This window comes from Aythya marila (assembly GCF_965140915.1).
Source record: "Aythya marila genome assembly, chromosome: 19".
NCBI classification, from domain to species: Eukaryota; Metazoa; Chordata; class Aves; order Anseriformes; family Anatidae; genus Aythya; species Aythya marila.
The window spans coordinates 8,949,548-8,964,447 of record NC_139060.1 but is presented as its reverse complement, the minus strand read 5'-3'; the positions used below and the strand labels follow the sequence as shown (position 1 = coordinate 8,964,447).

The 14,900-nt window shown below is 38.4% G+C and overlaps 1 protein-coding gene across 7 annotated transcripts in view; it reads right to left on the bottom strand.

Annotated features, from left to right (window-relative positions):
• SEC16A (SEC16 homolog A, endoplasmic reticulum export factor) overlaps window positions 1-14,900 on the bottom strand; it is a 28,899-nt gene that overhangs the window by 1,817 nt on the left and 12,182 nt on the right. For 3 of the 7 annotated variants that reach the window (XM_082775782.1, XM_082775787.1, XM_082775788.1), the window contains 25 exons: window positions 14,102-14,279; window positions 13,208-13,350; window positions 12,363-12,424; window positions 11,995-12,133; window positions 11,515-11,757; window positions 11,129-11,226; window positions 10,359-10,440; window positions 10,056-10,173; window positions 9,709-9,820; window positions 9,346-9,451; window positions 8,855-8,995; window positions 8,624-8,737; window positions 7,844-8,048; window positions 7,407-7,655; window positions 6,684-6,772; window positions 6,095-6,142; window positions 5,736-5,894; window positions 5,106-5,183; window positions 4,880-4,936; window positions 4,063-4,174; window positions 3,610-3,747; window positions 2,974-3,074; window positions 2,483-2,557; window positions 1,676-1,735; window positions 688-762 (listed from right to left, as the gene is read on the bottom strand). In XM_082775782.1, the coding sequence (XP_082631908.1) occupies window positions 688-762; window positions 1,676-1,735; window positions 2,483-2,557; window positions 2,974-3,074; window positions 3,610-3,747; window positions 4,063-4,174; window positions 4,880-4,936; window positions 5,106-5,183; window positions 5,736-5,894; window positions 6,095-6,142; window positions 6,684-6,772; window positions 7,407-7,655; window positions 7,844-8,048; window positions 8,624-8,737; window positions 8,855-8,995; window positions 9,346-9,451; window positions 9,709-9,820; window positions 10,056-10,173; window positions 10,359-10,440; window positions 11,129-11,226; window positions 11,515-11,757; window positions 11,995-12,133; window positions 12,363-12,424; window positions 13,208-13,350; window positions 14,102-14,279 (2,982 nt within the window). The remainder of the gene's footprint in view (window positions 1-687; window positions 763-1,675; window positions 1,736-2,482; window positions 2,558-2,973; window positions 3,075-3,609; window positions 3,748-4,062; window positions 4,175-4,879; window positions 4,937-5,105; window positions 5,184-5,735; window positions 5,895-6,094; window positions 6,143-6,683; window positions 6,773-7,406; window positions 7,656-7,843; window positions 8,049-8,623; window positions 8,738-8,854; window positions 8,996-9,345; window positions 9,452-9,708; window positions 9,821-10,055; window positions 10,174-10,358; window positions 10,441-11,128; window positions 11,227-11,514; window positions 11,758-11,994; window positions 12,134-12,362; window positions 12,425-13,207; window positions 13,351-14,101; window positions 14,280-14,900) is intronic. The other 4 variants (XM_082775783.1, XM_082775786.1, XM_082775785.1 and 1 more) reach the window with 4 other exon arrangements.

The window sequence follows — 14,900 nt, the reverse complement described above, 5'->3', positions numbered from 1 at the left end:
CTAGTAAACCAAAATCAAAACACATAAAAAAATGAAGAGGGTTGACATTCCATCAGACGGTTTTGAATATCAAAGCTAAATCACGTATCAAGAGGTCTGCTGAAGCACCAAATCTCACAATAGTACACTTTTATATAGTTCTCATCTGTATGGTTTCAACAAGGCAGGAGATTACTCATCCTGCAGTACTGAGAGCCTGGTTCCATGTACACAAACCTTTCCATAAAGGTGCCTGGCCTCTTTTGTTATAATACTTTTTAACCCTTCATATTTGGTTTGAAAACAGATGAAAAAAATACAGTGACATTCCAGAATGGGCAGCTGCTCGTTCCATTATTTTATCTTGCAAAATTCTTAAGTGCTACAAAGGCAGAGAAAGAGCAGAAGGACACTTCGTGACAGACTGGATTCTCTCACTATATGGATCACCTGGGAATGGGGGAAAGAACACAACTACATGGTAAAAATATCTGGGAGGAAAAAAAAAGACAAAATTCGTACTGATATTTAAGGCTACACCGAGTTACTTATTAAAGGTAGACGTGGACTCAGCTCACTTAAAACAAGATTGTTCAGCATGACTGATTTACTCAAGCAACATTTAATTACTTGTTTGAACTCTCAGGGCTAACAAGTCTCTTTTTGTTCAATAGTTTAGTTCAAAGTAACAATGAGGCCTTTACTCACTTGTGCAAATTGAGAAGGATTGTAGAACTGTACTGTTCCTGCTGAAGGTCCCCCCGAAGGTGGTACAGCGGCAGGCTAGAAAGTAGATTATACAAAAGTTACGGAACTGCAGAGCTTCACTGCCTCTCAGACTTGGTTTGCTTAGTCATACAGAGAAAATATTCACAGTAATAATGCCAACAATATGGACAGAGCAGCATATTATAACAACTGCAAAAAGTGCTGGTACAGTTTGCATCCATTTCTTTAATATTATTTGCTTAATGTAGGAATTGGCAAAACAATGTCACATGCATAAACTGTAAATAGCTCTGAAAATCCAAAGCATGCAAAACCAAAACAAGACGTTGGTGCGACTTCACTGCATTAGTACCTTCTGTTTTTGTTAGTAGACCTCAGGACTTGCCCAAAAATAAACATTCTATGTCAAGTTTTGCTTTACTAAAAACTATCAGAAAGAGTTTGTGTCACTCCTTTACGGTGACCCCAGACTACTCCCAGAACAGCAGAGATGAAGCATTCCTTTAATTCCTACAGGGGCTTTTGCAGATGAAACAGGCAATGGTATTATTACCAACTTGAGATTGGCAGCAGCAGAATGACAAGGTTTAGTTTCATTGGGTCATTTGGGGAAGTGGTAGGTTGATTTTTCTTAGTTTGGAGGTTTTTTGTTTGCTGTTTTTTTTACATCAATTGACGAGTTTGGTAACCCAGGAAAGAGCTAATCAAAATTACTAAGTAAATCTCTTAGGAACATGAATGTAAACAAAAAGCATGCCTGGATTACATGCATTCTCATAAACACAAAAGTCTGAAGACCCTGTTTGAGTGTTAAAAGGAACACTGCATCATTAGTCACTTTGAAGGTTATTTCTGTGAAATGAGAAGGGAAAATGACTAAAAGTAGCATTAGTATTTAAGCAAATGCAAAATAAAGAGTGGAAAAGTAAACACGTTAACATAAATGAGAATGGCCAGCCACATGTACCTGATTAAAATGCTGGCTTACTTCACGTGATAATGAACTCATTGAACTAGAGCGCGAAAGCTACAAAACAGCAAGAACACACAAATACAAAAAAACACAAATAAAAAAGTCGTCATGCATGTCACTGCCCCAAGCTTTCAGTTGTTTTATTTAATTATAAAAGTCTCACTCTGCCAAAGGTTAAACCAACTTCAAGTTAAAAAAAATGTAAAGCCAGAAGTTAGTTTAAATCAAAAGGACTTCTTAAAGCACAAAATTATGTAGATACAGAAAACATTTAGTAGGAATAAAGGTAATGTTACTCTGCCTGGCACACAGCAATCTATTCTCCTCTTTGTGTCTCACATTTAATATTAGTGAAATTATATGCATGCACAGAGGCAAGAAGAGATCCTTAAAGTGCTATTGACATTTTACTCTGAAAAGGCTTTTGTAAGTTTACATATATCGAACAAGCAGATCACACCACAGAAAGTAGGACTCTGAACTTCTCATACGGACTTAGAGGTCTCTTCTGTACAATTTTGGAAGAGTCATATGACACCATCTTGCCTGGTCACAAGCATCTGCATCCATCACAGAATTATAGAAAAACCCAGGTTGGAAGAGACCTCAAAAAGATCATCTAGTCCCACCTTTGGTAGGAAAAGCGAGACCAGATGAGATTACCTAGCATCCTGTCCAACTGCATCTTGAATCAGTTACTTGCCATTTAGATGGCCCATGTTAAGAGCACTACAAAATAATGGTTAAAATACGCTTCACGAGTCATTAGCTAACCACTTTGAACCAAGTCTGAAGTCTTACCTCTCCTGATTGGAAGCCATCAGGGTTGGAAACAGGAAGCCCAGATCCAGGTGGAAGGATTGGAGGGTTTAAATACTAAAGAAAAACAATGCACTCTTTTTTAAATCTTAATTACTGTATCTCACTACAATGTTCTTTCACCTTTCTGCTATATTAATCCCATTGTAGCAAACAACATTGCAATACATGAAGTCAGATGAAAACACACCACGTATGGCTACTTCCTATGTTCTTGGTCCATTTCCTAACACATACTGCACACACGAAACGTGCAGTCCTGCCAAGTTGGGAATTACAACTTTTCATGGGCTTCCTACTTCCATTTTCACTTGTATTTCCATTCTCCAGTTCTTCAACTAAAACATAGGGATTATGGTTGTGTATAACAATAGGCTTTGTACATCCTGCAGCTACGATGCTACTGTTGAGGATCTTCAATCATTTTTATGAGAAGTTTGAACAAAATATACAAGACATTCTTTTTAACATACCTCTGGATCAGCAGCTGCAGCAGGTTCTGTGTTGGTTTGGTTTGCAGCTGGAGTGTGCTCTGCTGCACCACTCCCTTCCATCGGCTGGGGTTCCCCTGGAACTACAAAGGAAATGGGATTTAGTCAGACACACCAGATCGGGGGGTTTGACTTCAAAGAATAAGAAGCAGGGTCATAAGCAGAACTGAATTTGTACAATACCAGTCTTCTTCCAGGGAATAAAAAAAAAGGCAATTTAAAGAGTGCAGTATCGATATCTACAGGTGTCTCAGTATTGTTTGCAAGTTTGCAATCAGGAGATGCATACAGTTTATACAGATCAATTTGGTGCAGGGCAACACGTAGTAAAAATGTATCAATTTTTAAGAAATCAGCCCCCCAAAATCAAAAAAAGACAAAATAAACCAAATCAAAACAAGCAAAACCCCAATCTCCTTTGTTTGCAGAGTGCAGAGCTGGGCTTTATTAATTTATTTTACTGCAGTTCCCAGACTGATTCCTCTTTAAAAGGGATTGGAGTTAGTGAGGTTGAATGCTGTGAAATGTTCATTCAAGGCTACATAATGGACACACTGGCAAAAGTGACTTTAAGGTAACCATATGACCTCTTTACGAGTTTAACCACGCACAACACACCTGAGTTTGGAACAAAGACATTTGCTGGAACTGGCATTGGTGCCAACGGGGCAAATAGATCTGCCGGTGCAGGAACAGCACCACTCGCCTTGGTTCCACCTGGATTCAGAACATCAACGTAACGGGCTCTGCTTCCTGCTAAAATACAGAAATCCAGAAATAACAGAGATAAGTCTTGTGTTGTTCATCTCCATGTCTATTTTCAACGGTCTGCTGGTTAAACTGCCTTTCAGAATCAGAAAGTAATGCTGCAGGGATACAAACAATAATACCCAAGTCACAATGTCATGGTGACAACAATCACAATGCAGAAGTTAGACACAAAGCCAAAAATAGACACAGATCCATGACATCACTGAGATGCCAACTGCTCCCAAGCACCCCCAGAAAAGCCAAGAGTTTTGTCTTCATACATTATGCAATAGAAAATGTGAAGTCTTCCATGTCTGTTACCTGCTCTTCTGGAGAACATGTTGACAGGGGCGCTAGGTGGGCCTCCAGGCCCAGACGGAGCAGTCTGGGGAACTTTAGGAAATCCTGTTGGAGGTGGTGGTGGAGGTTTACTCTGCCGGGAGAACAAAAAATTAAAAAAAAAAAAAATCATTGACTAAGAGTGTCTGTCTGACTTCCTCCTTTTCCTTACCTACTCCAGAACACAAAACATTGCAAGATGCATGTCAGTATACCCAATGTGGATCAATATTCCTGATCTTACTCCATATAACTCCTTATCTAACGTCAAGATGTTTCTACACATCTTGACACCCCATCTACATTCACTCTAAAAGGAAATATTTACAACCATGGTTCTCATCATTTGCTTATGCTTTGAAATAGCTCTTGACAAATAAGGATGGACAGGGTGGGTGATTTTCCTTGCTTTACAATGCATTACATTTTCAGAACTAAGAACTCTTCTTTACTTCCCCTCTCCCACTCACCCCCCTAGTCTGTTTTCAGCAAATCAATTAACAAGCTATTTTCCAGGTGGTATCCACTTGTATGAAGAGATACATTGAACTAAGTTTAGAATAAATTCCTTTGTAAACTCAGTCACAACAATTGGATCTACACCAGCATGTGAAGATATAAATGGTTTCATAAATATGTGGACTATACAAATATGTTACTCGTTGCTTAGCTTCAAAATGTTGCACATTTTAATCCAAATTCAGTAAAAGTCAGTAAAATTGTAAGCCAGTACAGATTTTAGTTTGAAGAAGTAAAAGGTCCTCAGTATTTTATTTTATTTATTTATTTTTTTTTTTACCTCTTCTTCTGGTTCATCCAAATTAACCCAGCGCTGTTTCTGTTCATCCCAAACAATCTACAGGGAAACCAGAGCCAAAAATTAGTAGTTCAACAAAGCTGGAATAAACACAAATTAATTTTTACACACATTTGTTTACTTGTTAAAACAATGTTCATCTGTCATCCAGGAAGTCTCTCTGAACCAATTAAGATGTACAAAGGTTTTTGTGATTTAGCGGACTTACGGATTTGTTTTTGTCATCTGGAAGGTGAGCTTCATTCTTTCCTTTCCCCATCAGCCAGCGAAACCAGTTTGCACCGGTCTAAAATATAAATATATCTATTTAGTTGATTTTCTCAACACTGTCTTTACAGGCAAATCAAAAGAATTTCATGTAATAATTAGTTTTCTGTTGGAGACTTCAACTGTAATATAAAAAACACCAGGAAAGATGCCCTCAGCTAAACTAAATGGTATCGTTCTGAAATAGAAGAAAGAATTCAGAGGTAATGTGCCACAAATGAAAACTAGTCCTTATAAATGGCAGCCTGAGAAAACAGGGGAAAAGGGCGAACGCACAGAAGTGGTGTAAGGAGAGGAAAATAAACAAGTAGGGGTAAACCCACTGTGGTGGATGGGAGTTGGATGAAAGAGAAGGTGTTTGTTTTTAATGTGAAGGGAAATTGCTCTGAATTCATTCCCAGGGAAAACAAGCTGCCGGAGGAGCAATGCTTCAGTGCATGTAGAGGCAGCTAGTGGTAGCAAAAACTTCAATATGGGTGTATAAAAATGTCTAGATGTTGTAAAAGCCAAGCCAATGTTACCACACGTCCCACAAATCTCAACCTACAACTACCTCACTTAGCGAGTTTACCTTTCTAGATGCTGTCTCTTTTTTTACTTCTTTTTTAGTCTCTTTCCCTACAGGAACAGGTGGAGAAGGAGAAGGCTGTTTTGCTGCAGAGTTGGATCTTTCTCGTCCCACAGAATGAGCAGAGGACTCTGAAGTTGTCCGTGACCTTCGCCCGTAGCCCTGTATCACAAATACATGGGAAAGCACAAAGCTGTCACTGCTGGAGCGAACTGATTACACTCCATTTTGCTAAGCAAATTCTTTCTTTGAAAAGTTAGTAATAGGAAGAAATCCAAATACACCAGTAAAAAGTAAATGTAAATAAGAACAAAGACTTAGAACAAAGACTTAGTGGAAGAAGCAGCCTGCTCATGGCATACCATATATGCTGAAGACTGAGATGCAGATCTGGATCTTCGTCCTGGTGCCTGGTTAGATATAAAGCCAGGACATGCTTAATAAGCAAGCAGCTAAATATCTGACACAACATTCACTATTACAAATTCCCATATTATTCAAGACATTCAAGCTGGTTATTTGGGTACTTCTATGTCCTCTGACGTGTAGGAGGGACCAAAAAAAGAGCTGATGTCTGGCCAAGTAATTACACGGTCATATAACTAATCCAATACAAAGTTAAATCAGGTCGCTGCTGTGCAGACCAATCAGCCCACAAGGGGAAAGATATAAAAATGCTGCACCAGACAGCAATTGCTGCAATTCCACCCTCCCCCTTCTAGATTAGGCCGGCTGTTCTTCTAATGTTCATACAGCAACTCTAACATTAAAAAAAATAATAATTAATCACCGTTTCTTTTGTTAGCATAGTTAGGAATTAATTATTCCAACGAAGGGAACGAGAATGGGGAGGACAAATTAAGCTTCAAACCTAGATGAAGAGCAAGACAGACCCCCAATACACTTTGTGATTGCAAAGACATGCAAAGAGATGTATAAAACAAAAGATACCATGCTAGCCATTCTGTTGTAGAAATCCTCCTCTCTCTGTTCAGGGAAAGAGTTTCGTGAAGGAGACTCTGGAGGAATTCTCTGCATTCCTTAAAAAGCAGAATTACACTATGTTATTGGGGAAAAAAACACAAAACTAAATGCTTTTAAAGTAAAGTTTTTCACTAGTTATGAGTTTTGTGCTATTAAGAGCCTGATCTTTTACAGAACATGAAATGCAGTTGGTGTGATTTTTTTGTTTCTACTGCACAGATATAGGTTAGAGCAGGGTGAGCAATGCAACCATCAGAATGGAGACAATACCGGGTTCTTCATATCTCTAACATAACTGTCAACACATCTGTCCTTGCCTTCACGTGTGTCACGTTCTGCGGTCACAGGATTAAAAATTAACAGGGTGCTAGAAGCTACTGTCCAGAGACAGAAATCCCTGATGCTCCAATCACAGACCCTCAAGGCAGAGCAAGTGGCAATTGCAGTGCATTCCCCAATTCCAAGGTACAGAAAATTGCCTGGTTTATGTCTAAATCATAACTTGCTGATTCTGACCTCTCTTTTAAACTAAGCCAATACTAAATGAATACTAAAGCTTTCCACAGATGTTTCTGTAACTTAATATCATCTTACTAAACATAAATATCCAAGACTTGTCTCACTATTTTATAAATTTTGAGATGCTTTGTATTAACCCCCAAAATAGTTAATTCCCCTAAGATTCCAGACCTGTTTCCAGATTTGTCTGCTCTTCTTCCCGTGACTCGGTTTCTTGCGGTGGCCCTCCTGGTGGTAGTGTTGACCCCATATACAGCGGTGATGGTTCAGCTCCATACTGATTTGGAAACCCTGGAGGTGCAAAGCCAGGGCCTGGACCAACGGGCTGAGAAGCCACTGGGTAGAAGGGGACACTTCGGACAGCTTCCTGGTCACCAGGAGGAATCACAGCAGCTGACCCATCAAGTATAGCCTGAGGTGCTAAGGCACAAAATAGAGTTAAGAGCTGTAACTAAACAGAACCTTTCATCCTGTGAATAAGATGAAATAATGCTGAAATTAAATTTCACTCTTAAATGATTTCTTATATTAGAAACCCAAAACATTTACTTTCTCTCTTTGTCATGAAGAAACATGAAATGTCATAAAGAAGGCTATGAGACACTAACCTGAAGGCATCAGCTGCACACTTTGCATCTGTTGAGACATATTGGGTAATAAGGATGCTAACAATGCATTTTCAGTGCCCGGGCCCATGTCATGGCCAACTCCTCCTCCATCATATTGACTGGTATGGTCTAATTCAGAGCTTGGTGTGCTACACGGATACTGTTGTGGTGTGGATCTGTCTGTGTTATAAGCTATTGCACCCTCCTGCACAAAAAAAAATATACTAACTCTACCAGATGTTAAGTTCATAACTAAAGAAATATATAGAAAATTAAATCTTAGGGTGATAACACCGTAATTTTTGTTGCTGCTGTTTTATTGAACTGTTAGGTCAGTTTTTGCATTTCTAATGGATCTCTTTCAATAACTATTTCTCCCTTTCCATTCTGTTACAATTTAGCTATACTAATTCACACAGCATTTTTGCTTTTTCTCCCTTCTCCCTTTTTACTGGCAAGCAGATCGCCTGCTTACAACAGGAGTTGCTGCATTAGTTCCTTAATGAGCCTTGTGATTCTCCTCACATTACAGTACTAAGAAAAATCTGTTATGTAACATACACTACCCTTTAAACTACTCAGTACTGTATCTTAAGGCACTAAAGTGTGATAAATGCACTTATCTTGAATTATGATACCTGTATTTTATGGCATGGCTATATCATGAGGTAATCACTTCATATGTTTCTGTAATTAGTAATATGAATAAAGCCATTCAAAAACTGGATTTACACTAACCCTAAAAAGGGAATAGTTCATGTTGGAAAGTACATTCTTTACCTTGATCTGTCCATCCACATGGCGAAGCCTTACCAACCAGGAAGGTTCAACAAGAGATTCTTGTTCTGGTTTCTCTTTTATCTGTGGATCAAACAGGCGCAGTTGCGATGACATCTAGAAAAAGAAGTCATTGTAAAATTTCAGTTAACCAGCAACCAAAAAAGGCAACGTTAGCCACAGCTTATCACCTACAGCATGAAGCCACAAACACTTAATTCTTCCGTATGTTACCTGAATTAGCTGGCCAATGAGTACAGGTGAATAGTAGTGTGGATCTTTGAGGACAGTTCTGGAAATCACTTCACAATAATGGAAGGCCTGAGCAGCAAGTCCCATTTCAGCAAGTCGGCAAGCATAGATGAATTTGAAAACCTATGGAACGCAAGCAGGTGAAACAAATCAAGCAGTGAGAACATTCTTGGGAACATCCAATGGAAATTATTATTTGCCTACAGGTAGCATCAACAAATCCTGCTAGATTTTTCTTTTGCAATATATGATAACAGAATTTAAAATTCCAAAGTTCAGAATGCACAGATAAAAAATGTTAAAAAAAAAAAGACAGATTAAGTGACAAAACAGGGAAAAAGCTATCTTGCGCTATGCTACCCATAAATATTTCCAGCTACCATGGATAAAGTATCTTCTATGCTGAATAAAGCACATATGAGAGATGAACACCTTGCATAGAAGCTGCAAAAATGTATGAAATATCTCTTCACCTGGAAATTGTGCAAGCAGCCAGGCTGAGTTCCTAGTGACTGTGCGTATTCATAGGCTTCTGTTCTTTGAATGGCTTCATTGGTGGCAAACTTAAAAAATGGCAAGCTATTAGGGAATAGGAGAAGAAAAATACTACTTGACATTCAGATCATATATAATCAATAAATATTGCTATGTCAGTTAGAAATAAAGTCAGAAAGGTAGGTTTTTAACAGACAGTATAAATAACTTCAACGCCTCAAACAAGGTCAGGGCATCAGACAGTTCTCAAAAACTGCTGTAGCTAGTTATGATGAGGGGAGCAGTGCAACCCAGTCTTGCCAGCATCAAAAAGGGATATTAAAAAAAAAGGAAAGCCAAACCTATGATTTGATCCAATTAGGACAAGTTTTGTTGTCTTCCTTGTGTAAACTCCAAAACCAACTTGGGCCATCAGGTAACAGAAGTGAGCAGCATCAAGCAATCCTTTAGAAGCTGTAGGAAAATAAGTGACAGAACTCAGAATATTTTGTCTTGATAACACACCATATAATTCAGTGGCCCACACTGTTTTGGCTTTGTACTTAAATACCCTCATAGCACAGACAAGCCTGTATAGAACTGTTCCACTTTATATTTTACACAGCAATTGCTGTTTAAGTGCTGAAAAATTAATTTTTGTCAGAAAGCTTTTCCTTCAGTCATCACCAGTTCATCCCCCAGGAGTTACCAAGAGTGTCTCCCATGGTTGCAATAGTCCTGGATTCCAAGTCCACATTGTTTGACAAGTTGGATAACACCATTGCTAGATGAGGCCTCCAGTCTCCCCATTTCTCATCTCCACAGCACTAAAATTAGAAGAATTCGTTAGTCAAATCAGTGACCGAAGCTCTGCATGGTTAAGTGTTTAAACCTAAAAAAGGACAAAACTTATTTGTCTAGGAAGAGCACGTGGAAAGATTACTGTTATGAACTACACTACTCACTGCAGTACCCCGTTAAGACTCAACTGCAGCTCACACTCCAATCTTACCGTGGATGCAGCTGGCATCCTTCCAGACATGAACTGGTAAACAGTCTGCAGAGGGTCATTAATCGGGAGACTGTTGGCAAATCTACAGAGACATTATACAGAAAACCAAACAACAAACATTGGGTAAGCAGTTAAAATGTATTTGAACACTCAGCCACAGTTAATCTTGCTTACTTTAAGACAAGGAAGCGCTGCTTGAAAATATTACATTGAATAAGCAACTGCCCCCACTGGATAATATCCAAAAGCAAAGTACTATTAATTACCTGCATCTGCCACTTTGACTTATATCAATCCAAGCTAGGAAAAACCTCATGATTCTCCCCATGCCGGATGACTAGACTTAGTACCTGATTTCACAAGCTCAGGAGGCAGAAACTTTATCTGTCTATAGACAAAGCATGCATGAACACATCAACAGAAGCTGACAGTTGTTTTTTTGTGCCATCCCGTTTTCTCCCCCCCCACAAAGCCTGACCAACAGTGCCTGTCAAACTAGCCCATGGATTACTGTAGTTAAAATATCCTTTAAATGGAAGGAGTGCATAGAATAACTTCTCAGGTTTAAGCTTATGGCCTGGAGACCTCAGAAGAAAAAGCAACAGCTTACATGAATCAACTGAACACAGATGTAAAATCAAAGCATAATTATTGCATGAGCTATTCAAGATAACTCATGATTTTGACATTACGATGTCTGAAGCACCAGACCACACTCTAGTGGAATAGGCAGACCATTTCATATTAGTCAATAACAAGAAAAATTGTACCTGGTCATAACTCTTGCATGCGTTCTGCTGTCCATCTTGCTGGCAAGTAGCAGGGCATGACCCCATAAGCCATGCTTCATGGCCGATTCCAACGCATCCTAAATTAATACAGAAATTAGTTTCCTGCGTTAGCTTAACATATTAGTCAGTAAGAGTGACTTTTTACAGTAGTATTTTGACTTAAATGTTTGCTTCGTTCATGTGCTAACACAAGAAATTTAACTTTTATTTTATAAACTGTAGGACGCAGCATTTTTCCATCAGTGCAGCACAGTGTTATGAAATATACACACTGCAAGTAGCAAGAATGATTTGCACTGATCCTTAGAGCTTTCAGATATTTGAAAAATAAGTAAATAAGAGACAGTATTTGAATAAGCATTCACCTTCTTACGGCCATAAAGCAGCAACTCTCTGAATCTCTCTGTCTCTTTCTCAAGAGTGTCAATTGTGGTTATAAGACTATCAGTGAGAAACGAGAGCTGAGCTTCACCAGATTCCTCTTCTACTTGTTCCAAAGCCTCATTAGTGAAATCGATCAAATTTGCTTCATTAGGGGACTTTCCAGGAAGCCATACTGTTTTATGATCTCGGAGCAAAAGTTCAGCCAAGTCTGTTCCCACAACAGTCTATAATATGCAGTAGGGAAAAAAAAACAAAACAAAAAAGCTGTTATTTCAACATTGCCTTCATGTTGTTTTCAACAAGATTTAACTATCAGCACCTCTGAGAACAAGTGACCAGATTACCTGCTCCATCAACTGTTCATTACAGGTAAGTCACTATACACATATTACTTCTACAGAAATACCAGTTTCTGTATAAAAGGTTTTAGAAAGGACAAAAGGTCAAGCAGTGAAACATACCCCATTCTGCCTGCACAACAGAACAATGAAGTCCCAAAGCAGACTTGCAGATTCTTTGTCAATTAAATTTTCATTCTTGAAGCACTGTGTAGATTTATTTTGTGCAAAATTAATAACGTCCACTTTATGGGTGTCATCCCTGCAAGAAGAAAAAAGTGTTTAATGAGGCAAATATAAAATATTCAGATCATTATCGTGACTAGTATGAGGAACAAATTTAAAGCTCACCCTACCATTTATACAAGTAAAAAACAACAAATATTTTAGTTTAAATTCTGTAATCTACAATTGCAGGACAATAAAAACTTTGATGAAGGAATGAAATACAAAAGTGTGATTTTTCAAAAAAAAAATCTGTTAGGACATACTTAGCAAGAGGACCAGGAAACGCTCTCATCTCTTCTTGCTCTGGAGAGTGCTGCATCATAGTCTAAAGACACAAACATAAACCATCAGAATTTTTTATAACTACAATTTTTTTTGATTTTAAGCATAAAAAACCAAACCCAAACGTATCTGTATTATAATCAACAGCTATTGCTCTTGAAATATATACGGTGGCTTGCAACCTGCATAAGGATAATAAATTACAAGATCTGCTTCTTGACGGGGGGAAATATTCTGTAGCAAAATACAAAATATTCCTCATATCTCCTCAATTTTCCTGCTGCCATTCTAGTATTTGCATGCAATTCTACTTCCTTCTACTGATATTTTACCAATGAATCCTATTCTCATCACGTAAACCAGTCCTTACACACATTTTACATCACTGGAGTGCTGCAGTTCTTTGTAGAGGCATAGGAAGAATAAAAATATGCACACGATATTTAATCCCCAGTCAATCAAGATAACAAGCTGTCCTTTGTCCTTGTACATTCTCTGCAGGGCTATGATCTCTCTAGGAACAGTATTACATTAATAACAAACAAACAAAAAACTCCAGCACTTCTAGAAAGTAAGGATTTTACCCAAACATAATTATAAGGAGCTGGATGATCTAACCATGCCTATGTCATCTCTCATTGAAAAGGAATTGCTAAGTTACCACTTCACTTACAGCTACAGAGCAAACCACAATAGATAAATATACAAAGATTACATGCACTGATGTATTAAAGAAATACAGGAAGCTACAGACCTAAGTCCCCTACTCCCCTTCCGAAAGAAAGGCCTGTACTCCTCCACCCTCCTTTTTGCTTATGAACTTTACCTCCATACTGTGTATTTCAACCAGAGCTGGCTGTCCTTCTGAAGGCAGGTTTGGCAGCACTTTTATTAAGAATCCCCCAGGACCAAACCTAGCACACAGATGAGGCACTGAAAATTTCTCAGGCGTTGAGGGCCTTAAAGGTGCTGAAGTAGGGAGAAAAGAAAATAAGATAAAGTGACCTGGCTTGCAACAAAATAGACATGCTGATGTACTTATTTAATTCAGTAATCTTGCAGTACTAGTGGAGAAAAAAAAAAATACAATTTGGCTAAACTTCGTAAGCAACAATTAATCAGTTCCATTAAATTCTCAAAGATCTTCTGAAGATTTGCCACAAAGAACAAAACTAGACTAAAGAACTCTAAAATCCACTTACTGCTTTAATACAGAGGCTTTACTTGTTTGTCTTAGACATCTCAATATAAACATATGACATCTTCAAAAAGCTAATGACTTCAAGAAACTCTAGAAAACCTTTTCCAGATGAACCATGTTTTCTCATGGAAAAGGGTAAAAAAAATGTGGATAAATCTGAAGTTTAAGTTAAATTTTAAACATTCCCTCAGAAGCATACACAATGCAATTCAAAAACGTATCTAAAAAAGTGTTTACAAATGCAAGTATGCAATATTTAGTGGCAATCACCATCTAGCTACTCCCGTTCTGTGAAATACCCATGTTTCAGCAAGCAAGAAGCTATCCTTTTGCTGAACAGGGAAGAACTTTGTTCATGTATACATACTGTAAATAGGAGTGCTTTCCTATTAACAGGCTTAACAAATACACAAAAGTGATCTCATGCACTACAAACATTAACAGAAGTACAAACTACCACCAATAAACAACCTCACAAGCACAGTCCCTTCCCTTCTCCTTCCCCGACGGTGCCAATACCTTGTTCTACAGTTGACCATCCAGTTTCAGTCGGGTAGCCATAATCTGTAAAAGGCTGTTGTCCACCAAAGTTAGGAGCATATCCACCATACGTATAATCTGCATGCAGCGACACTGCCTGTGCAGTACTTTCATAGGCATTAGCCGTTAGATCATGGTTACTTCTATACAGCTGGCTCTAAATAGATCATATTAGTAGTCGTCAGCAGAGAGCGTGAAGTTACACAAAGCAAGCAATACTGCAGGCATGACAAGGCAGCAAGCATCCCCCCCATCATCAGCTGCTTCAGTTCTTCCAATGGTTCTTAAACCAGGTTTACTACACTTGAAAACACTGCCCTGCAAATCACCTGGTGCAATAGCCTGCAGAAGATAATCTCTCAGTGGTCTCCCCTCAACGCTTTTACTACCATTTGATCTGTTCACATTTGATCTGTTCAGTTCTCTCACCACCACAAGAATCACCTGAATATTACTCGTGTTTTTCAGGTATTTGTAATTATGGCATAAATAGATAAGTCATCAGCTAGGTTTGGTTTTTGCTTGTGAAGTCAAGATACCATCATACAACACTGAGTTAGTCTTTTAACAGATCCCATGCTTGTGATCAGAAAAATGACAACGCCAAAAGCCAGACATCAACTCCAGCCAAGCACAGTAAAGGCAAAGTTCTCACAACCATATGGATTCAGTATTTTTTCATTTCTGTATGTGTGGCAACTGACACAGCTGAGTGCTGATTTTGGTTAAAGTTCTACTGATAACTGTGATAAATGCTAAATTCAAAACTACATTACAG